We start from the raw sequence: 24288 nt of genomic DNA, 5'->3' as shown, positions 1-24288 counted from the left end.
TTGAATCGAGTGGGAGTTAATCTTCCAGATGAGATAGTGATGGTTCTCCAAAGTCACTGCCACCAAGCTACTAGAGCTTCGTGATGAACTATAACATATCAGGGATAGATATGATGATCCTTGAGCTATTCGCGACACCGCGAAAGTAGAAATCAAATAGGAGCATCAATTGTTGATGGTTAGTAAAACCACTAGTTTCAAGAAGGGCAAGGGAAAGAAAGGGATACTTCATGAAACGACAAATCAGTTGCTGCTCTAGTGAAGAAACCCAAGGTTGAACCCAAACCCGAGACTAAGTGCTTCTGAAATAAGGGGAACGGTCACTGAAGCAGAACTACCCTAGATACTTGGTAGATGAGAAGGCTGGCAAGGCCGACAGAAGTATATTGGATATACATTATAATGTGTACTTTACTAGTACTCCTAGTAGCACCAGGGTATTAAAATACCGGTTCAGTTGCTAAGTGTTAGTAACTCAAAATAAAAAGCTACGGAATAAACAGGAGACTAGCTGAAGGTGAGATGACGATATGTGTTGGAAGTGTTTCCAAGGTTGATGTGATCAAGCATCGCATGCTCCCTCTACCATCGAGATTGGTGTTAAACCTAAATAATTGTTATTTGGTGTTTGCGTTGAGCATAGACATGATTGGATTATGTTTATCGCAATACAGTTATTCATTTAAGGAGAATAATGGTTACTCTGTTTATTTGAATAATACCTTCAATGGTCTTGCACCTAAAATGAATGGTTTATTGAATCTCGATTGTAGTGATACACATGTTCATGCCAAAAGATATAAGATAGTAATGATAGTACCACATACTTGTGGCACTGCCATTTGAGTCATATTGGTATAAAACGCATGAAGAAGCTCCATGTTGATGGATCTTTCGACTCACTCGTTTCTTTGAAAAATTTGAGACATGCGAACCATGTCTATTGGTTTATACGCATGAAGAAACTCCATGCAGATGGATCGTTTGGACTCACTTGATTTTGAATCACTTGAGACATGCAAATCATACCACATGGGCAAGATGACTGAAAGGCCTCGTTTTCAGTGAGATGAAACAAGAGAGCAACTTGTTGGAAGTAATACATTTGATGTGTGCAATCCAATAAGTGCTGAGGCACGCAGTGAATATCGTTATGCTCTTACTTCACAGATGATTTGAGTAGATTCTAAGTATATTTACTCGATGAAACACAAGTCTGAATTATTGAAAGGTTCAAGTAATTTCAGAGTGAAGTTGAAGATCGTCGTGACAAGAGGATGAAATATCTATGATATGATCATAGAGATGAATATCTGAGTTACGTGTTTGGTACACAATTAAGACATTGTGGAAATTGTTTCACAACTAATGCCGCCTGGAACACCATAGTGTGATGGTGTGTCCGAACATCATAGCTGCACCCTATTGGATGTGGTGCATACCATGATGTCTCTTATCGAATTACCACTATCGTTTATGGGTTAGGCATTAGAGACAACCGCATTCACTTTAAATAGGGCACCACGTAATTCCGTTGAGATGACACCTATGAACTATGGTTTAGAGAAACCTAAGCTGTCATTTCTTAAAAATTTGGGGCTGCGACGCTTATGTGAAAAGGTTTAGCCTGATAAGCTCGAACCCAAAGCGGATAAATGCATCTTCATAGGACACCAAAACAGTTGGGTATACCTCCTATTTCGGATCAGGAACCAAAAGTGATTATTTCTAGAAACGGGTCCTTTCTCGAGGAAAAGTTTCTCTCGAAAGAATTGGTGGGAGGATGGTAGAGACTTGATGAGGTTATTGAACCGTCACTGTAGCAGGGCACGGGAAGTTGTTCCTGTAGCGCCTACACCAGTTGAAGTGGAAGCTGATGATAGTGATCATGAAACTTCGGATCAAGTCACTACCAAACCTCGTAGGTCGACAAGGATGTGAACTATTTCAGAGTGGTACGTAATCCTGTCTTGGAGGTCATGTTGCTAGACGACAATGAACCTACGAGCTATGGAGAAGCGATGGTGGGCCCGGATTCTGACAAATGGCTCGAGGCCATAAAATCCGATAGGATCCATATGTAAAAACAAAGTATAGACTTTGGAAGAACTACTTGATGGTCGTAAGGCTATTGGGTACAGATGGACTTTAAAAGGAAGACGGACAATGATGGTAAGTATCACCATTAAGAAAGCTTGACTTGTCGTTAAGATGTTTTCCGACAAGTTCAAGGAGTTGACTATGGTGAGACTTTCTCACTCGTAGCGATGCGAAGAGTCTGTTGGAATTGTATTAGCAGTTACTGCATTATTTATGAAATCTTGCAGATAGGATGTCAAAACATTGTTTCCTCGACAATTTTCTTGAGGAAAAGTTGTATGTGATACAACCAGAAGGTTTTTGTCAGTCCTAAAAGATGCTAACAAGTATGCAAAGCTCCAGCAATCCTTCTAAGGACTGGAGTAAGCATCTCGGAGTTGGAATATACGCTACGATGAGATGATCAAAGATTTTGGGTTTATACAAAGTTTATGAGAAACTTGTATTTCCAAAGAAGTGAGTGGGAGCACTATATAATTTCTGATGAGTATATGTTGTTGACATATTGTTGATCAAAATGATGTAGAATTTCTGGAAAGCATATAGGGTTATTTGAAAAGTGTTTTTCAATGGAAAACCTGGATTAAGCTACTTGAACATTGAGCATCAAGATCTATAAGGATAGATCAAAAACGCTTAATAGTACTTTCAAATGAATACATACCATGACAAGATTTTGAAGGAGTTCAAATAGATCAGCAAAGAAGGAGTTCTTGGCTGTGTTATAAGGTGTGAGCATTGAGTAAGACTCAAGATCTGACCACGACAGAAGAGAGAGAAAGGACGAAGGTCGTCCCCTATGCTTTAGACGTAGGCTCTACAGTATGCTATGCTGTGTACCGCACCCGAAGTGTGCCTTGCCATGAGTCAATCAAGGGGTACAAGAGTGATCCAGAATGGATCACATGACAGCGGTCAAACTTATCCTTAGTAACTAGTGGACTAAGGAATTTTCTCGATTATGGAGGTGGTAAAAGAGTTCGTCGTAAAGGGTTACGTCGATGCAAACTTTGACACTAATCCGGATGACTCTGAGTAGTAAACCGGATTCGTATAGTAGAGCAGTTATTTGGAATAGCTCCAAGTAGCGCATGGTAGCTGCATCTACAAGATGACATAGAGATTTGTAAAGCACACACGGATCTGAAAGGTTCAGACCCGTTGACTAATAACCTCTCTCACAAGCGAGATATGATCAAACCCCATGGGTGTTGGATTCATTACAATCACATAGTGATGTGAACTAGATTATTGACTCTAGTGCAAGTGGGAGACTGTTGGAAATATGCCCTAGAGGCAATAATAAAATGGTTATTATTATATTTCCTTATTCATGATAATTGTGTATTGTTCATGCTATAATTGTGTTATCCAGAAATCGTAATACATGTGTGAATACATAGACCACAACATGTCCCTAGTGAGCCTCTAGTTGACTAGCTCATTGATCAATAGATGGTTACGGTTTCCTGACCATGGACATTGGATGTCGTTGATAACGGGATCACATCATTAGGAGAATAATGTGATGGAAAAGACCCAATCCTAAGCATAGCACAAGATCGTGTAGTTCGTCTGCTAAAGCTTTTCTAATGTCAAGTATCATTTCCTTAGACCATGAGATTGTGCAACTCCCGGATACCGTAGGAATGCTTTGGGTGTGCCAAACGTCATAACGTAACTGGGTGGCTATAAAGGTGCACTACAGATATCTCCGAAAGTGTCTGTTGAGTTGGCACGAATCGAGACTGGGATTTGTCACTCCGTATGACGGAGAGGTATCTCTGGGCCCACTCGGTAATGCATCATCATAATGAGCTCAATGTGACTAAGTAGTTAGTCGCGGAATCATGCATTACGAAACGATTAAAGTGAATTGCCGGTAACGAGATTGAACGAGGTATTGGGATACTGACGATCGAATCTCGGGCAAGTAACATACCGATTGACAAAGGGAATTGTATACATGATTGATTGAATCCCCGATATCGTGGTTCATCCGATGAGATCATCGTGGAACATGTGGGAGCCAACATGGGTATCCAGATCCCGCTATTGGTTATTGGCCAGAGAGCTGTCTCGGTCATGTCTGCATGATTCCCGAACCCGTAGGGTCTACACACTTAAGGTTCGGTGACGCTAGAGTTATTATGGGAATTAGTGTGCAGTTACAGAATGTTGTTCGGAGTCCTGGATGAGATCCCGGACGTCACGAGGAGTTCCGGAATGGTCCGGAGGTAAAGATTTATATATGGGAAGTCCTATTTTGGCCACCGGAAAATGTTCGGGATTTTTCGGTATTGTACCAGGAAGGTTCTAGAAGGTTTTGGAGTGGGGCCCACCTGCATGGGGGGACCCACATGAACGTGGGTAGTGGGGGCAAGGCCCCACACCCCTGGTCAAGGCGCACCAAGATCCCCCCTTAGAAGGAATAAGATCATATCCCGAAGGGATAAGATCAAGATCCCTAAAAAAGGGGGATAACAATCGGCGGGGAAGGGAAATGATGGGATTTCTTTCCCCCACCTTTGCCAATGCCCCAATGGACTTGGAGGGCAAGAAACCAGCCCCCTCCACCCCTATATATAGTGGGGAGGTGCATGGGAGCCGCAGCCCTTCCGCTGGCGCAGCCCTCTCCCTCCCCAACACCTCCTCCGTAGTAGTAGTGCTTGGCGAAGCCCTGCCGGAGAACTGCAAGCTCCACCACCACGCCGTCGTGCTGCCGGAGCTCTCCCTCAACTTCTCCTCTCCCCTTGCTGGATCAAGAAGGAGGAGACGTCCCCGGGCTGTACGTGTGTTGAACGCAGAGGCTTCGTTGTTCGGCCCTTAGATCGGAATCAACTGCGATCTGAATCGCTACGAGTACGACTCCTTCATCCGCGTTCTTGTAATGCTTCCGCGTCGCGATCTTCAAGGGTATGAAGATGCTCTCCCCTCTCTCTCGTTGCTAGTCTCTCCATAGATTGATCTTGGTGATGCGTAGAATTTTTTTTAATTTCTGCAACGATCCCCAACAGTGACAAATTTCTGTCTCGATCCATGCAACACAACAAATACTTTCGGAGATACATGTAGAGTATCTTTATGATCACCCATTTACAAAGTGACATTTGATAGCACACATAGTATTCCTCCAATATCCGAGAGTGGCATGATCTCATGGTCTAAGGAACAGACACTTGCCGTGAAAAAAGTTGTAGCAAATAAACTAAGTGATACGATCTGATACTAAGCTTACGGTTGGGTCTGTCCATTACATCATTCTCCTAATGATGTGATCCCATTATCAAATGACAACTCATATCTATGGTTAGGAAACCTTAACCATCTTTGATCAACGAGCTAGTCTAGTAGAGGCTCACTAGGGACACGGTGTTGTTTATATATCCACACATGTATTTAAGTTTCCTGTCAATAGAGTTCTAGCATCAATAATAAACATTTATCATGAATAAGGAAATATGATAATAAACAATTTATTATTGCCTCTAGGTCATATTTTCAACAAAGACATGAGTCGTATGACATACCTTCACGATTATAAATGTACACACTTCTCTTCCTTAAGATTGCATTCCTTGTTGTCTGACGTAGATCAGTTCCTCTGAACTATAAACAAGAATGCAAACGAAATCCAAAGGCAAAAGAAAAGAGCAAAGCAAAACTTATTCTATTTTTTTGGGTTTTTGAAAGCTAACTTTGTAAACAAAAATCACAAACAGTGAAAAATAAAAATGAAAAACGAAAGCAAACAAAAGAAAGTGTTGTAACAAACCAACACGAGTGTTTGAAGCTTGGTGAGCTGGAGTACAACCTCATTACAGCTTATTAAAAATAATACTGCCACATCTTGATGTAGACGTGGTAGTGACCTCCCCAAGCTTAGGCTTTTGCAAGATATCATTTTGGCGGCGGCTGGTGAGGAGTCCATCCTTGGCTCTAGTTGGAGAAGTTGGTGTTCATGTACTTGGACGTGCTTCGAAGGGACTCGGCGAGGTTGACTATAAATGTCCATGTAGGAGGTGTAGGCTTCTTCTTGTGGCTACTCATCTTGGGGCTGCTCCTCTTCTTCGTCGATGGCGAGTTATGCTTCATCAACTTGTTCCAGTTCAGGGGCCTCTTACTCAAAAGCTACATCTCCTTCCTGTGACACGTAATGCAAAATTTCATCTTGTATGGAGAAACAGTTAGGCATAGGAGTAGGTAACAAGTACCTAACTCCAGGAATTCGAATACAATGACAACCATGGCGAACCAATACCACTACAGCACCAGAAAGAACTCTAATATTAACAAGGTTGTTACCGACAATGGGGCGGAGATGGTCAACATTCTTTCTGTACACATTTAACATTTTTCAAATATAAGTTTAACATGAGTGTGGTATGCATCGATGACATCAGGAAGACGGTGGACCGTGTGCTGGGTTCATGGTTCATGGATGAGAGGTATGGTTACGTCCTCCGACGTCTTAGTCGTGCGGGGGTGCCAGATCTGGAGATCGATGGCGTGTTCGTGGTGTTGCCTCGGTCTGATTCGTTCATTGGTAATGATTTCACTTTTGGTGAACCACCTTGGAGGTCTGCAAAGCTGCATATCAATGATGGAGCTGCGTCAGGCTCGGGTGAGGAAGTGATCCGTCATTTTTTTTCTTTGGTGGTTGCTGTGGTGGCACCAGAGGCAAGTGACACGAGTTGGTGTCAAGTTCGGAGGATCCGTCGGTCTTGATTGTATTTTTTCCTCTTGGCTGATGTTCCTTTGTACAAAGGCTAGTGTTATGTTGTCTTTTCAGTTTTATCAGGTTGATGTGTACGTGACTTGTACTATGATCCTTATGATATAAATGAGACACGTATTACCATGCAAAAAAATACAAGTTCAATATTTTTTTAATACATGGTCAACATTTTTTTATGCACATCCATCATTTTTCAAATACAAGTTTAACATTTTTTATACACATTTAACATTTTTCAAAAACAAGTTTAACATTTTTTTAATAAATGGTCAATATTTTCCTATGCACATTTAACATTTTTAAAATACAAGTTTAACATTCTTTGAATACAATGTCAACATTATTTATATACACATTTTAACATTTTTCAAATACAAGTTTAACATTTTTCAAACACTTGTTCAACATTTTTTAAATGCATGGATTAAGATATTTTAAATACATGGTCAATATTTTTATATGCACATTTCACGGTGTATATTCTTTTGTACATTTTTTGTATGCATGATAAACATTTTCTCTATATACATTTAACATTTTTCAAATGCTTGTCCAACATATTTAAAATGTTTATTGTAGAGTGTTATTTAATACTCCCTTTGCTCCTAAATATAAGTCCTTTTAGAGATTGTAATATGGACTAGATACAAAGCAAAATGAGTAAATTTATACTCTAAACTACGTCTATATACATCCATATGTAGTCCATATTAAAATCTCTAAAAATACTTATATTTAGGAACAGAGAGAGTATATAGAATATTTTATACAACAAAAGTTAATAAATAAATAAATAAATAAGAACACAGAAAACGTAAAAAAAATGAGGCTGTGGCTTCTCGCGCACCTGGGCCGGCCAATGCGCCCTCCCCTTCAGCGAGGATTCCCTCGCTCTCACAGTGAAGTGATGAAGAGAAGAAGAAGGAGAAATTAAATGGGCCGAACCCATGGTCGGGTGGATTGGCAAAAACAACTAAAACTAGCGCCGAAAGCGTCAAATAGGGGCCGCGGGCTGTGCACTCGCTGGGCCGATTCGTAGAGGCAGAAGAAGAATTCAGCCGCTGCAGGCCGACAACAGGATGGATCCCCCGCGTTCTACACGCCCCCTGTGTCCAGCTTAACGAACAGATCGACCAACCGGATCCTCCATGTGGCGCGCTCGGAGCTGCCGCTGCTGCTGCTACGTCCTCCTCGTCCCAACCTTAAAGCTACGCATCATAATCTATCAGTTGCTGTTGCAGAGAGGTTTGTGTTAGCTGGTGCATCACGGGCTGGCAATCTTATCCTATTTCTACCTGCTAGGTTGCCGTGAATTCGAATTCGAGTACCTACTCATGGTGCCTAATTGCAACGTTCCTCTAAATTGAACCGGATGCCCATATCCGTTCTAAACATCCGGACGGTCTGCCCCAACTGGCCTTCTTAAACAAGCGCAGATCAAATGTTTGGGCTGTCCGGTGGTCACATACCCAACTCATATGAAGCGCATATGGGAGGTCTAGACGCGTCCGGACACCATCGCCAAGTCAGACCGACCCATTATTGCCCACGCTGCCCTCCCCCCCCCCCCCCTCCTTTGTGTCCCCACATATACCCCAGCTAGACGACCGAACCCTAGTCAAAGCTCACTCTCTCGACCTATCCGCTCCATTGTCGTCTCCTTCCCCTCCTCTTCCCGCCCTATCACATCCCCTACGCCATGGTCGGGAACGGATTCGACATCGATTCTGATGAGATCGACTAGGGGCGCTCGCCGTGGACAACTTGGCTTGTCCTGGCCGGACAACGAAGAGCTAGCATTCTACATTGCCCTACGCCGCTTGCGGGCGGACAAAGATGGGAGTTCCTCCTCGATGGTGTCGTCGGCAGCCCGGATGGGCAGGTGTAGCTCCACGCCACGGCCGCACGACACCTTTCGTGCCTTCCCCGGTCAGGCGACCAATGGCACCCGAAACCGCCAGCAGCAGCTCCTCTCGAGCGGCACTAGGTGCTAGTGCCCGCAAGGCAGTCGGAGTCCGAGGGCCGCGCGTATCGCCTCGTAAGGCAGAGGGCGACACAGACCGCTTCTGGTTGCGGGCCCTGCAAATTCACGCCGGAGGCACTACCGCCCGCCAGCGACGATGTCGTGGCCCTCCGCGACGCCAACCGCCGCTCGTACACCTCGCCGGAGGCAGATGCCCGCTGGTGGTGGCGCTCCGCATCGGGCTTAAGGAGTCAGAGCGGGGTTTGCGAGGCAGAGGGCGGCGGCGGTGGAGAGAGCCCCACGGCCTGCGAGGGAGACGTCGCTCGTCGCATGCCGGGGATCATCTCCTCCTCCTCCTCCTCCTCCTCAGACAGCAGCACGACCGACGACGATGCTCCACCCACCCTCGAGGACAACCATCGCTCCCGAGACCCCAAGGGGAAGCGCCCCGACGAGAAAGCAGTGAACTCCGGCAGCTCTCTCTGTTAGTTAAATTTTAATCTAGCGTTAGTTAAGTGATGCACTCCGGCGTCCCTTTTGGATCGGATTGTACTAAACTTTTAATTCTCTATCTATGTCAAATTGATATCTTTATATGTTCTTATATAATAATTTACATAATTTGCATGTTTTTATATGAATTTGAGGACAGACAAACAAGAATATGATCATGAACTGAGACAAATAGGGTATGCTCTCCGTGGATGCGTCCGGACGTATAGGCGCAAATTAGGCAACACAGTTGTAAGATGATCTGATTCCCCTCGCTGCTTGCTGCCTGGGACCACGTCCGGTCCTCTCTTCACCAAACCGGCAAACCGACGAGGTCAAACTTGGCCTGCCATGGCACGAGGGGAGCACGCGACACCATCACATAATTAAGTGCGCACTACGCGATCCTCCGCTTTTAATTTAATTTCAATCAAAGATACATACACAGTCCAGTGTACTACACCAACCAATGAACCACGCACCCTGAACCTGAATGATGGCGCGATTGATCAGCGGAGAAGCTTGTGTTGGACTACAGAAAAAGCCTCTCCTTTCCTCATTCACGAAATCTTTCAAAATCCGGGTCAAACCCAGCCGGATTTAATCATCCTGATCCCCTCCTCGTCCTCCCTCGCGGCGCGGGAGCTGCCTACGAGTCAAACTGAGAGACCACGACGACGAACCGCTGCGCCCCGACGACCGGCCACGGCGCGCGCCGCCGCCGCCACCATGGGCGCCACGCCCTTCGACTTCGATTTCGACCACAAGAGGTGAGTCAGTGCCGCCAGCAGCAAATCAACCAAGCAACGGAGCCATGCACCGTCCACCAACCAGAGGGAACCGATGGCGCCCGCCCGCCCGCCCGCTCCGCCGACATCGTCGTGCCGCGCGCCACGTGCTCCGGAGCTCCCGCCTCCACGCAAAACGAGTTTTTTTCCCCTTCCATTCCCACGATCTGCGCTGAATCCATCTTCTTCTATTCCCCTCTCTCTCTCTGCCTCGCGTCCGGGCATCGGGGGGCGCGGAGGGGGTGCAATTAACGGGTGGGCTCGCGCGCGGCTCCCCTCCCATCTCACCGCGATCCCTTCGCCGTTCGTGATTCTTCGCCCCCCACCCCGCCCACGACCCCCTCACCTCAATTTGATTTTTTCCTCGCATTTCTTCCCATGTGCGCGGATCTCGGGGCGCGGCCGGCCTAGGGTTTATGGCTTTGGTCAATCCATGGCGTGCGCTGCCCAGGTCGTCCTGTCGCTTCTTCTTTAATGCGCACTGATCCCCATGGACGCCGAGTACCGGTAAAGCCCATAAATGCTAGCCCTCATTTCCATTTCTTCGCCTCCTTGGTTTCTCTCCTCGTCGTCTTTTCTAGATTTGGTCCGGGTCAGGATTGGTGTTGGGGGAAATGCGGTGGCCGGAGTTGTCGTCTCTGGGCATTGTGGCTGATGTTGTTGAGGTTTGGCGCAGGGACGTTTATGGATTCGCGGTGCGGCCGCAGCATCTGCAGCGTTTCCGCGAGTATGCCAAGATTTACAAGGTAATTTGTCAGACTGCAAATGTTCTCTTCCTTTCTCTGTTTATTTACTGATGAGAACTTCTCATCTTTCCGTGGGTTGGTCGCTAGGAAGAGGAAGATGAGAGAACACATCGATGGAAGGACTTCTTGGACAGATTGGCTGATTCTGCGGATTTGCCCAGCACACCCAGCATTCATGCCGCTGCTGCGGGGGATGCTGAAAGTGCAGAAAAGAGCGTCAAAGAAGAGCACCATGAAGCCGAAAACACAGATACCGACACAAATTTGGAATATTTGAAGGAAGCTGACGGCAATGAGGAACTCGGAGATGTAAACGGCGAGCCAGACGATATTAAGGGTGTCACTAGCAACTTGGAAAAACCAAAAGAGGACAGCAGTAGCAGGGGAGCAGATTGCGATGAAGATGACGAAGAAGAAGGTGAAGCAGAAGAGAGGAACATCAAAATAGAATGCGTAGATCAAGTTGATGACAATGATGAATCCATAGAAGCAAAAGGCAAGCCAGAGGATTTTGACGATGTCGCTGGCAACTCAGAAAAACTGAAAGAGGAGACCAGTGCAGACTATGTAACACCGAACAAAGCCTCGGAAGAATTCAAGGAAATAAATGAGGGCTCTGAAGAAATAAAAGTTATAAATGGGGGCTCGGAAGGATTTAAAGATCAAAATGGTGGGTCGAAGGAACTGGGAGAAGTGAATAATGACAACTTCAAAAGGTTTGAGGAGACCCCCTTCGATAAGGGGTTGTTGGATGAATTGGAGCCCATAAAAGTCGAGTCCTGGCGGCGGGTGAGGGCATCACTCAGCATCATTGAGAAAATGATGAGCTCTCGGGTCGTGAAAAGAAATGATACTGCAAATGCCATATCTGGAGAGGTTGCGACACAGCTTGCGTCAATTGAAGAAGACAGGGCAGTAGAAGAAACTCATGAAGGGAATTCAGCAGAGGAGTCATATGATGCAGAGAAGGTGGATCGGTCACAGGACGGGGCACCTGGTGATTCAACGAGTGTTACATTGGAGGGAGACAATGGAGGGTCTTATTTTCCTTGGAGGGAGGAACTGGAGAGCTTGGTTCGTGGAGGTGTGCCAATCGCTCTTAGAGGAGAGGTGCAACTGCAACCAGAATTGCGCCTTGCTTATCTGTCGGCTATGAGATATACCTTTACAATTACATTTGGTTTATTTTCTTGCAGATGTGGCAAGCATTTGTGGGTGTTGGTGCTCGGAAAATCACTGGGTATTACAACAAATTGCTAGATGAAAGGACAGATGTATTGGATGAAAAGGACCTTAAGGACCAAGTGGTGAATGAACAGAAAAGTTCACCAAAAAAGGATCCCAAGCCTGAGAAGTGGAAAGGACAGATAGAGAAGGTTGTTCACTAACAGTTCAAACTAAGTGGAAGTGTGCCCTTTGTTAACAAGTTCTAGTGTTTCTAAACACTTGATTTTTTCTGTTATCATTACAGGATTTGCCTCGAACATTTCCAGGACACCCTGCATTAGATGAGGACGGGAGAAATGCCTTGAGGCGGTTATTAACAGCATACGCAAGGCATAATCCATCTGTCGGATACTGCCAGGTAATTTGCTCATTGAAGATTTTTGGATTTTGACCTTATTTTTTGTAACCATCCATGAGTTTGTACGCCTAGACATCTTAAAAAATCTAAAAAACAATCATGGTAGTGTAGAAAAATAATATCATGTGTGTAGTGCAAGGAAACAAAAGATATGAACATTGCTTTGTTATATAACTTCTTGTTATCTCTTGCTTTATTTGTACAGTATGCAAATCATTACTTTGTCATGATTTTTCTACATGTGCCTAAATTAGTGTTATGATTATTATTTTTGCATAGTGTGCTGACCTGCGAAGGGGTTTGTATGAGCCTATTTTCCTAAAATCAGTTTGTCTAATTCACATCTAGATGTTATTTAAGGATGTCACATCTAAGCTCCCACAAATATATAATGCAACAACAAGAAACAGAAAAAAAACTAAAAAGAAAAAATAGACCACAGACAGAGTGTACATCAGCTTAGATGTGACATAACTATGTACATCTAGATATGTCCTAGACAGACCCTCCTAAAATCTGCTTTGTACTTTTAAGTTGACATAATGATGGTAGTATTTTATCTTACATCTTTGTTTTTTCTTGTAGGCCATGAACTTTTTTGCCGGGCTATTTTTATTGTTCATGCCTGAAGAGAATGCATTCTGGTAGGACTGTGCCTTTTCTCTTGAAAGCTACATCTGATGAATGATAATTTTATGGTTCAAGATCGTAAGCTATCTCCAGTTCTACAATTTCTTTGCCTTTTTTGTATTTTAGGGCTCTGGTGGGGGTCATTGACGAGTACTTTGAGGGTTACTACACTGAGGAAATGATTGAATCACAGGTACTTCTGATTTTTTGACAATTTATTCATCCATGTTTTTTATGCCACGAACAGTTGTATAATGTTGCCGCTTCATTCACAGGTTGACCAACTTGTTCTTGAGGACGTTGTACGAGAAAGGTTCCCAAAATTGGGTCTGTATTCCAGTGATATTACTGATACCTATGTATTTTTACATTCACAGTATTACTAAAAAATGACGCATGTGGATATGACTCACATTCAGTTGAAATCAGGAGCTGACATAGCTTAGATTTGTCTGAAGGCACAATGATTTATTTCCTTGAGAGCGTTTGATGGTGGTTATCACTTTGCACTGACATCGGTCGCAACTCTCTTTCAGCCAAACATACGGATATCTTGGGAGTTCAGGTGACATGGGTGACTGGACCATGGTTTCTTTCAATTTTCATCAACATGCTTCCATGGGAAAGTGGTCAGGTTTTATACAATATCTTTGTGCTTTCATGAAGATATGACAATATACAATTACAAACATTTTTCTCTAGATTGCTGCTGTAATATTTGATTATTTAGAGCCCCTTAAATACTTAGCATCTCAGGAAAATTTGTTAGGATATTGAAAAAACCCACACTAGTTTTTTATGTGTTACATAATCCTTATATTTGTATATATGTTCGAACAGATTAATGATTTAACTATACCTGATTGGAACTTTTCCTGTCTTTTAGTTCTTCGTGTTTGGGATGTGATCCTCTTTGAAGGAAATCGTACAATGTTGTTCCGGACAACCCTTGCTTTGCTGGACTTATATGGTACTAGTTATCCGTTTTTGGATTAATCTGAAAATGTTACTATGTCCTATTTTTTGTTCATTTGACTAAACTTTGATGTCTGCCCAACACTATATCTTTTATGTTAACTTTTAGGGCCTGCCTTGGTGACCACAAAGGATGCTGGAGATGCAATTACGTTACTGCAGTCTCTTGCTGGCTCTACCTTTGACAGCAGCCAACTTGTATTGACAGCTTGTATGGGTTTTCAGTCAGTCAAAGAAATGGGATTGCGAGAGCTAAGAGAAAAGCACAGGCCTGAGATTATAGCGGCTATGGAGGAAAGATCAAAAGACCGTAAATCCTGGAAAGATAAGAAGGGGTTAGCAACTAAATTATATAGCTTTAAACATGACCCCTCATCTGTGTGTCCACAAGTTGATTCCAAGGAAGGGGCAGATGGTTTGCAAGTGAATGGGGACTCTGGGTCAACAACCCTGGGGAGCTACCTTACTGGTTCAGCATTAGAAAATGAGTTGGATGAGGGCATTGATCTTCAAGATCAGGTAAAAAAGATCCTCTTCTACTGATTTCCATTTTTTCCTGTATGAGATGGTTGTTTCCCTAAAAGAATGTAACAAAGATGCGTGTAAAATATGCATCCAAGTTTATTTGTTACTTTGATGGTTAAAACTTGGTTATTCGTAACAGTTCTCTGTGATGATCTTTTTGTATAGTTTAATGGTTCTTTTTACAACAACAACAACAACAACAACAAAGCCTTTAGTCCCAAACAAGTTGGGGTAGGTAGGTTAGAGCTGAAACCCATAAGATCTAGAAACCAACTTATGGTTCTGGCACGTGGATAGCTAACTTCCACGCACCCCTGTCCATGGCTAGTTCTTTGGTGATATTACAGTCCTTCAGATCTCTCTTTACGGACTCCTCCCATGTCAAGTTTGGTCTGCCCCGACCTCTCTTGACATTATCAGCACGCTTTAGCCGTCCGCTATGCACTGGAGCTTCTGGAGTCTGCGCTGAATATGCCCAAACAATCTCAGACGATGTTGGACAAGTTGCTCTTCAATCGGTGCTACCCCAACTCTATCCCGTATATCATCATTCCAGACCCGATCCTTTCTTGTGTGGACACACATCCATCTCAACATGCGCATCTCCGTTACACCTAACTGTTGAACATATCGTCTTTTAGTTGGCTAACACTCTGTCATACAACATTGCGGGTCGAATCGCCGGCCTATAGAACCTGCCTTTTAGCTTTTGTAGCACTCTCTTGTCACATTGAACGCCAAAAGCTTCGCACCACTTCATCCATCCGGTTTTGATTCGATGGCTCACATCTTCATCGATATCACCATCCTTCTGCAGCATTGACCCCAAATATCGAAAGGTATCCTTCTGAGGTACCACCTGCCCATCAAGGCTAACCTCCTCCTCATGCTTAGTAGTACTGAAACCGCACCTCATGTACTCAGCTTTAGTTCTATTAAGCCTAAAACCCTTTGATTTCAAGGTTTGTCTCCATAGCTCTAGCTTCCTGTTAGCCCCCGTCCGACTATCATCGACTAGCACCACATCATCTGCAAAGAGCAATATCTCCTTATATCCCTTGTGACCTCATCCATCACCAAAGCAAAAAGATAAGGGCTCAAAGCTGACCCTTGGTGCGGTCATATTTTAATCGGGAAGTAATCAGTGTCGCCATCACTTGTTCGAACATTTGTCACAACATTATCATACATGTCCTTGCTGAGGGTAATGTACTTTGTTGGGACTTTGTGTTTGTCCAAGGCCCACCACATGACATTCTGTGGTATCTTATCGTAAACCTTCTCCAGGTCAATGGACACCATATGCAAGTCTATCTTTTGCTCCCTGTATCTCTCCATAAGTTGTCGTACCAAGAAAGTGGCTTCCATGGTCGACCTCCCAGGCATGAAACCAAACTGATTTTTGGTCACGCTTGATGGTTCTTTTTCTGTATAATTTAGTTTTCGCTGAGCTTAGTAAGCTGATTTCTTTTGCCAATCTGGAATTTTGAACACGTTGCATTGCTTTCACACAGGTAAAATGGCTAAAGGTTGAGCTGTGCAAACTGCTTGAGGAGAAAAGATCAGCTGAACTCAGGTTCATGTTACTTCTGTTCTGGTTCTGATTTCATTTGTTCCCTTAAGACTTGTAATATGTGCTCACTTTAAGGCAGCATCGGTATAAATTTCATTTTCCTGTTATGCTACGATGCTGGTATAAGTTCTTCAGTTAAATATAAGGAAAAATGCATGTCCTTCAACGTTCTGAGTGATAGTTAAAACAAAAGTACCTTTTGGTATTCAACATATATTTAAAATAGCAAACAAAACAAAAACTTTTTGGTTTGAATAACAAAGTTGTCTACTGGCTCTGTTCATACATCTGAGTTTAGCTACAGTATTCAGGGGAAAAGGTATTATTCAAAGGGACACTGTGCTCCCTATCTCCTTCACGTCTTCATGATAAGTCAGAAGATATTTACTTTGTGTGACCAAATTTCTTGAAACCTGTTCATCGGTTTCACTATAAAAGTCTTATCTAAATCTGCATCTGGAATTGGTATTAATCTTTAAATTCATGTATATTCTCATCTTGTTTGTCATTGTAAGTTGGGCCATATGGCTTAATTTTGCACTGTAACATTTTGCTTACTTGGCCTGTCAACACATGTCCATAAAGCTTGGCTTATATTTCTTGATAATCACAGGGCCGAGGAGTTAGAAACTGCTTTAATGGAGATGGTCACGCAGGACAATAGACGTACGCTGAGTGCTATGGTAATGATGTTATCTAGACTAACTTCTTTCCATAGGACAGCACAAATTTATGGCAGTACAAACTCCCCGTCCTTTTTTGGGTTAAAAGGTGATAGAAAATATGCAACTTAGTATTATCAAAGGGCAAAAGCCATCATATATACATGTACAAGGGAGGCCAAAGGCCAGAATGCAAAAGGCCAAAGGCCACCATAAATATAACTCTAACACCCCCCCTCAAACTCATGGTGGATCCACAACACTGAGTTTGGAGAGATAAAATCCATGTTGCGCTCTAGTCTGGGCCTTCGTGAAGAAGTCCGCTAGCTGTAACTCGGAAGGCACATACTGAAGAGCAATAACATGGTCCTGCACACCAGCGCGCACAAAGAAAGCATCAACACCAATATGCTTGGTGAGCTCATGCTTCACTGGGTCCCGCGCAATACTGATAGCACCTGTACTATCTGACAAGAGTGTAGTTGGTGTAGTAAAAGTAACACCAAAATCCTCGAGTAACCAGCGTAACCAAGTCACCTCTGCCGTGAGAAGAGCCATAGCTCGCAATTCAGCCTCTGCACTCGAATGGGAAACTGCTGTCTGTTTCTTCGTCTTCCAGGCAATGAGAGAACCACCAAGAAAGACACAGTAAGCAGAAAGTGAACGACGATCCGAAGGATCACTAGCTCAGGTAGCATCCGAATAGGCCTGGAGCTGTAACGAGCTGGAACGAGGAAAGAAAAGACGGCGAGAGATCGTGCCACGAAGATATCGTAGAACACGAAGAAGGTGACTATAGTGAACCGAAGTGGGAGAAGAAACAAACTGACTCAAGATATGGACAGGATATGAGATATCCGGACGAGTGACAGCGAGATAGACAAGACTCCCAACAAGATGACGATAACGAGTCGGATCAGACAAGGGCTCACCACCAGAAGCACGAAGGTGAACATTAAGCTCCATAGGAGTCTCGACTGTGCGTTCATCACTAAGAGCCGCACGAGCAAGAAGATCCTGGATATACTTTCCTTGGGAAATAAAAAAGCCATCAGAGGTGGAGGAAATCTCAATCCCAAGAAAGTAACGAAGTGGACCAAGATCGGACATAGAAAACTGCTCACTTAGACGGGCCTTGACAAAGGCAATGTACTCAAGATCATCGCCGGTGATGATCATGTCATCAACATATAGAAGAAGAAGAGTGCGACCACGAGCAGAAAGGTGGACAAACAGCGCTGGATCATGAGCACTAGGTGAAAAACCAGCAGCAGTGACCATCGAGGCAAAACGCTCAAACCAAGCGCGGGGGGCTTGCTTAAGGCCATAGAGAGAGCAACGAAGACGGCAAACCATTCCATCATGAACTGAATACCCAGGTGGTGGCTGCATATAAACTTCCTCACGCAACTCACCATTAAGAAAGGCATTCTTAACATCAAGCTGAGAAACGGACCAGTGGCGAACAGAGGCCATAGCGAGAAGTGTGCGAACAGTGGTCATATGGGCCACAAGAGCAAAGGTCTCATCATAATCACGACCATGCTCCTGCTGAGAGCCACGAGCCACAAGACGAGCTTTATAACGCTCAAGAGAACCATCAGAGCGCGTCTTAATCTTATAGACCCACTACAAGTGATGGGACGAACACGGGGAGGAAGAGAAACCAGATCCCACGTGCCGGTGCGCTCAAGGGCAGCAATCTCCTCTGCCATGGCAAACTGCCATTCAGGATGAACAATAGCATCTCGATAAGAAGTCGGCTCAACAACGGTCGAAAGACCATAGTGAGAAGGAGAATATCGATCAGGGGGCGGACAAGGCCGAGAACGAAGACCATAAGTCGGCTGAGAGGAGGAAGACGACACATCAGAAGTAGAGGGCACATCAGTAGACTCATCCACAACACGTCGACGACGAGTATAATGGAAAGGAAAGGAGGGGAGAGGTGGAATCAATGGAGGTGGAGACGGGGAATGTATCGATGATGAAGGTATCGGTGATGAAGGTGGAGAAGAGGAAGGTATCGGTGATGAAGGTGGAGAGTCATGCGATGAGGGAGGAGAAGAAACCATAGGAGAGGACGGCGTCGGATCTGCAACATCGGGACGAGGAGTAGGAATACTGGGCACAAAGGGGGGTGTATCCGGAAATGTAAGAAAAGAGATTTCCTCCGTGGAAAAGACCGAGGAGGATGGTCGCGGGTAGTAGGGACGAGACTCATCAAAGGTGACATCCCGGGAAATACGCATCCGACGACGGGATCCCAACACCGATAGCCCTTATGCTCATCACTGTATCCGAGAAAAACACACTCAACAGACTGAGCGGTCAGTTTGGTGCGTTCGCGAGGGGCAAGCAAAACATAGCAAACACAACCAAATAAGCAAAGCGCCGAATAATCAGGAGAACGACCAGAAAGACGCTCAAGAGGAATACCACCCTGTAGAGCAGCAGATGGCTGAATATTGATGAGATAAGTGGAAGTGGTAACAGCCTCAGCCCAGAAGTGAGGCGGAAGAGAGACAGCGATCATCATCGCACGCGTCGTCTCAAGAAGGTGACTATGCTTGCGCTCAGCCCCACCATTTTGAGCATGAGCACCAGGACAAGAGAACTGGGCAAGAGTACCCTGCTCAGCAAGGAATCCTCGCAGCGCATGGGAGATATACTCACCAGCTGAATCTGCGCGAAAAGCACGAATAGGAGTGGAGAACTGGGTATGAACCATGGCAGCAAATTTTATGTATATAGATAAGACCTCACTACGAGAAGACATGAAATAGATCCAAGTGTACCGAGAAAAATCGTCTATAAAGAAAATATAGTACCGATGACCCCCTTTCGAAGCGAAGGGAGCCGGACCCCAGACATCAGAGTGAATGAGATCAAAAGGGCGCTCGGACACCGACTCACTGTGAGGATAGGGTAGCTGAATTTGCTTGCCAAGCCTACAACCTAGACAATCCAATGAAACGTTACCGAAGACAGACCCCAGAACACCGCTATGAACCAAAGACGAGAGACGAGAACCACATAAATGGCCAAGACGATGATGCCATTGTTGAAAAGAGCTGGTAGATGCAGCAACAGGGGTTATGACACTGGCGACGGTGGCAGCGGAGGGAAGACGAAGGCAGTCAAGCTCCCAACGACCATCAGAGCGTCGAGGGCCAGCACCAAGCAGAGCGCCTGTGCGACGATCCTGAACAGAACACGGATCAAAGTCGAGAATGACCCTACAACTAGAGTCTACAATCTGACCACCAGATATGAGCTGCATGGTAAGTCGAGGAACATGAGCTACAGAGGGAACATGAAATGAAGAAGTGCTAAGAGTGCCTCGACTAGCTACAAGAAGGGGAGTGCCATCAGCCGTAAGAACACGAACAGGAGACTCGACTGGTCGAATAGAGGTCAAAGTGGAAGAATCATAAGTCATATGAAAAGACGCTCCAGTATCAAGAATCCATGGGGATGTACTTGAATGGGTAGAAGGTGGTTTCTCATTGCCAGAAGAGTCGGTCACGGATCCTGCAGAAGATTCCCAAGCGGCAAGAAGGCATTGCAGCTGCGCAATCTCACGCGCAGACAAGGCCACGGCGGAAGAAGTTGAGGTAGAAACACCTGCCGACGATGAGCAGTCGCTACCACCCGTGAAAGCCGTGTATGGAGGCGACCGAGAGTGGCGAGTCGATGTAGAGCCACATGTGGCAGCCATCGAGGGAGACGACGTGAAGCGGTCATTGCCGCGCACGGAAGCCACGAGAGCAGTTGGTGTAGAGCAGGCACCATCACCACGGGCAGAAGCCGCGAGAAGAATCGATGAATAGTGACCAGCACAGCCTGCTGAAGATGCTATGCCGTAGGGGACAACGTCGCAGCGACGAACACCAAGCACTGAACGACGACGCCTGTGCAAGACAGGATCAATATAGGGAACACCGTCGAAAAACTGCGGGCAGTGATGGAGATGCAGGCCCGAAGGAGACATCATATCAGATTTTTTTTTACTCTTTTTTTTTCTTTTTTTTTACACTGAAAAACGACCAGCGAAATCAGCCAAAAGCAGCCGAAAGGTAGCGCACAGGCACGAGGCAGGAAGCCAGCGGGCCGAACCAGCCCGATCGCAGCCGCCCAGCCGAGCGCCTCGATGGAGCAAGCGGGCGGAAAGCGCCCAATGGGCAGCAGGCGGCGGCCTGATGAGTGCCCGATCTGGAGGCGGCCGGCGGCGGGAATCAGGTCCGATTGGCAGCAGGCGACGGCCAGATGAGCGCCCGATCTGAAGGCGGCCGGCGACGGGAACCGGCGAACGGCGACGGGAATCAGGTCGGCGGCGGGCGTCCCGATCGAGTGTGGCCGAATCGGGAGCGCGTCCCAATCTGAGCTGCAACGGGCGGCAGAAAATCGACTAGGAACAGCGACTTGGGGTGGAACCCGCCGCCGGCAGCAGAGAAACGGCGAGCAACCGGCAGCAGAGATGGAATCCGGGCGGGGACGAAGATGGTGACCTCCGATAGCAGCTGCTCCGTTTTCCAGTTCGAGATCAATCTCGCACGGACGGGGAAGAGAGTAGAGCAGCGGCAGCAGAGAAAACTGCACGCGCAAGAGGCAATGGCCAAGCAGAAGCAGGAGAAGGTTTGGAGCAGCGCAGCCGGAAAAGGATGATCGCCACGGCGTGATTGGATCGAGCACGAGTTGCAGCGTGCGAAAAAAGAACCTAAAGCTCTAATACCATGATAGAAAATATGCAACTTAGTATTATCAAAGGGCAAAAGCCATCATATATACATGTACAAGGGAGGCCAAAGGCCAGAATGCAAAAGGCCAAAGGCCACCATAAATATAACTCTAACAAAAGGATCCCTTGCATATTTATGTTTGGATTTTTTTCCTAAACATGCATCAAAATTCATGTCTTCCGTATTAGAAGAGGCACTGAGATGGCGTGGGTCTTACAGCCAAAACAGCGAAAAATGTGAAGAGCAATAAACTGAAAGGCTAAGGGCTAAAGCTACAACAAAACAAGGCAAAAACACACCAAAAAGGGAAAGAACTGTACAGCTGCCCTAAATGATTAGGATCAAACGTCAGGCCGCCGTGTGTGCAGTGGCAGCCGACGCAGCTCTTTCCCTCCAGTGAGCATCTATAGCTTGGCTTCGACGATGATTTCCTCAACCAGCATGGCAACATTAGGATTAGCAGAGTCAAAGACGCAGTCATTTTGCAATTTCCTGAGTCGCCACATGGTCAGCAAAATCAGAGAGCACGCGCCTTGTACTTTATGTCTGTATTTGTTTCTAAATAAAGAGTCACTTTAAGATTATCACAGTAATGATGTACTTTAAGTCCTTTGGTCCCTTTTCCCTTCTTTCTTAAATTTAGATCTATATGTTCTTGACTTAGAGAAGATTCTCAGGTTGAGAAATTGGAGGCAGAGGTATCTGAATTCCGAGAAACTTTCGAAGATAAGCAAGAACAAGAAAAGGCAATGCTTGAGGTGCTGTCTTAGTGCCTTGGCTTTAGATTGCATAACACTCTCAACTTTGAAGTATTTTGTTCTGTCTTCTTGCTTAAAAAGTACACTTACTTGCCCATGCAGATTTTGTTAAGAATGGAGCAGGAGCAGAAAGTGACAGAAGATGCACGCATAGCTGCTGAGCGAGATGCTGCTGAACAAAAATACGCTGCTCATTTGATCCAGGTTAATCTTGGAGCCGCTTTTTAAAGCTGTTTTCTGGAAGTGCTGTTTTTCCTTCTACTTGTACAACTTATACTGTTGGGGAAGGTGAGATGCATGAGGTTTCATACCTTGTATATGCAGGAGAAGTATGAAGCAGTCTTGATAGCGCTTTCACAAATGGAGAAGAGAGCTGTGATGGCAGAAACTATGTTGGAAGCTACAAAGCAGTACCAGGCTGGGCAGGTTAAAGCCATCCAAACGTTCGCCCCAAAGTATGTTTTGGTTACTTAGCTGAAATCTTCCACCCTCCTAGTATTACCTAGTACTATTGCTGTGCTCTTTTCAAAATACAGTTGTGAACTTTACACTGGGCAACGAGCAAGACTAATTTGCTTTTCAGCTCATTGTACGTATCTTAATAGCTTGTGCTTTAGTTGATTTCTTTTGTTTTCCCATTGTCGCGTTCTCTGTCAGCAGATACTGTGGTTACTGCTAGTTGTTATATATATTTCTCACTGATTTTTAATATTGCAAGTCTATGTTCAAATGGTAACATTTCATTTTACTGGATTCTTTTGTAGGTCACCGCATGCAGACCTTGGGAAGATAAATCAAGAACCAAATCAAGATACACCTAACAAGAAAGTGGGCTTACTTTCTAGGGGGCTTGGATGGCTAGAGAAGAGCAAGGTACGTCGTAAAATGTGCAGTGCCCTAGGATATAATAGTTTGTGTATCTATACAGAAGGACCAACCTCTCTATGCAATCCTTGGAGAAAAGGAGAAGAAAAAGTTAGAGCAATATATTCACATAGCATTTTGAAATCATGACAATCCCAATGGTTCTTCTAGCTAGAAAGATGATAAAAAACTAAGGTGCTGTTGGTTCATTAATTTTCGAATTACTTTTATCAGGGAAAGTCGAATCCCACTGAAACGAATGAAGGCTAAACTCCTGTGGAATCAGGTAGAAAATCGTCGGTGCCAGCAAGGATCTTGATATCCATGAGTGATTGGGTTGCCAAATCGCTAGAAGAATCCTTCGAAACCAGCTAATTTTTGTCGGCAGGAAGAATCAACTTATGTTTCTCATGAAGTTTTCCTGAAATTGTACTTTGTATCATATTGGGTTCAATGGTCAGATGGAGTTATGTTGGTAGGTCCAAATCTTTGCAAGGCATCCATGTAAATTTTCTTCTCCAATTAGTTTCATTAAGATTGTCAATATTTAGTGTTACGGTTAGGAGAAAGAAAAAATACACACGAAACCCCCTGTGTTGTTAGGTTAGTTTTTGAGGATGTCATAGGGTTATACTGGGGAAGAACATGTTTTGTTCCTCTTGTGGAAAGAGTTTTGCAAAAGCACTGTAAAGGAAATGATGTTCCAGTGTCTTATTTGTTCTTTCGATACCGTTGGCTTGCAACATATTATTGGCATATGTTGCTTAGTGTAAAATACAAAGTATCTGTTGATTATTGCCAGGAATGATCATTCATTATTTAGTAAACTATATGGCATCTATATTTGTGTTCGTCTACATTTTGTGACCTGTCATGCCCATAGCATCCAGTCGCAGGACATGCAACTGCCTGGCACAAGAGTCAGGAACAGTTGGATAATAATCACCTGAAAAATGGCAGATAAAATAGGAGTAAACACTACATAGTGAAAAATATGCATGGAAATATGAAAACACAAGTGACAACCTAGATTTTTTGTGTTAGAAAGGGAAAAAAAAGGAAGAGATTGAACCAAAATTTGTGGGGCACAACCTCAACAAAACCAACACTTTTAGGTACAGGTTGAAGAGCACACGTACAGCAGCAA

The 24288-nt window shown here is 44.7% G+C and overlaps 1 protein-coding gene across 3 annotated transcripts; it reads left to right on the top strand.

Moving 5' to 3' along the window:
- Nucleotides 1–9742: 9742 nt before the first annotated feature.
- Nucleotides 9743–23968, top strand: LOC109785673 (uncharacterized). Of its 3 annotated transcripts, none has more exons than XM_020344272.4 (18): nucleotides 9743–10063; nucleotides 10758–10827; nucleotides 10915–11937; nucleotides 12024–12203; nucleotides 12299–12412; nucleotides 12998–13056; nucleotides 13169–13235; nucleotides 13318–13369; nucleotides 13579–13671; nucleotides 13929–14012; nucleotides 14127–14536; nucleotides 16057–16118; nucleotides 16729–16798; nucleotides 22197–22277; nucleotides 22380–22481; nucleotides 22602–22732; nucleotides 23042–23150; nucleotides 23376–23968. In XM_020344272.4, the coding sequence occupies exons 1-18, from the start codon at nucleotides 10023–10025 to the stop codon at nucleotides 23409–23411; spliced, it is 2784 nt and encodes a 927-aa protein (XP_020199861.1). In that variant the 5' UTR covers nucleotides 9743–10022; the 3' UTR covers nucleotides 23412–23968. The 3 variants fall into 3 exon arrangements, with proteins under 3 accessions (XP_020199861.1, XP_020199862.1, XP_020199860.1); XM_020344273.4 differs by having other exon boundaries at nucleotides 9927–10588; XM_020344271.4 differs by lacking the exon at nucleotides 9743–10063 and having other exon boundaries at nucleotides 10681–10827.
- The last annotated feature ends 320 nt before the right edge of the window (nucleotides 23969–24288 follow it).

Source organism: Aegilops tauschii, chromosome 4 (assembly GCF_002575655.3).
Source record: "Aegilops tauschii subsp. strangulata cultivar AL8/78 chromosome 4, Aet v6.0, whole genome shotgun sequence".
In the NCBI taxonomy this organism is placed as follows: Eukaryota; Viridiplantae; Streptophyta; class Magnoliopsida; order Poales; family Poaceae; genus Aegilops; species Aegilops tauschii.
The sequence above is the reverse complement of the archived record's forward strand: the minus strand, read 5'-3'. Positions and strand labels throughout refer to the sequence as shown.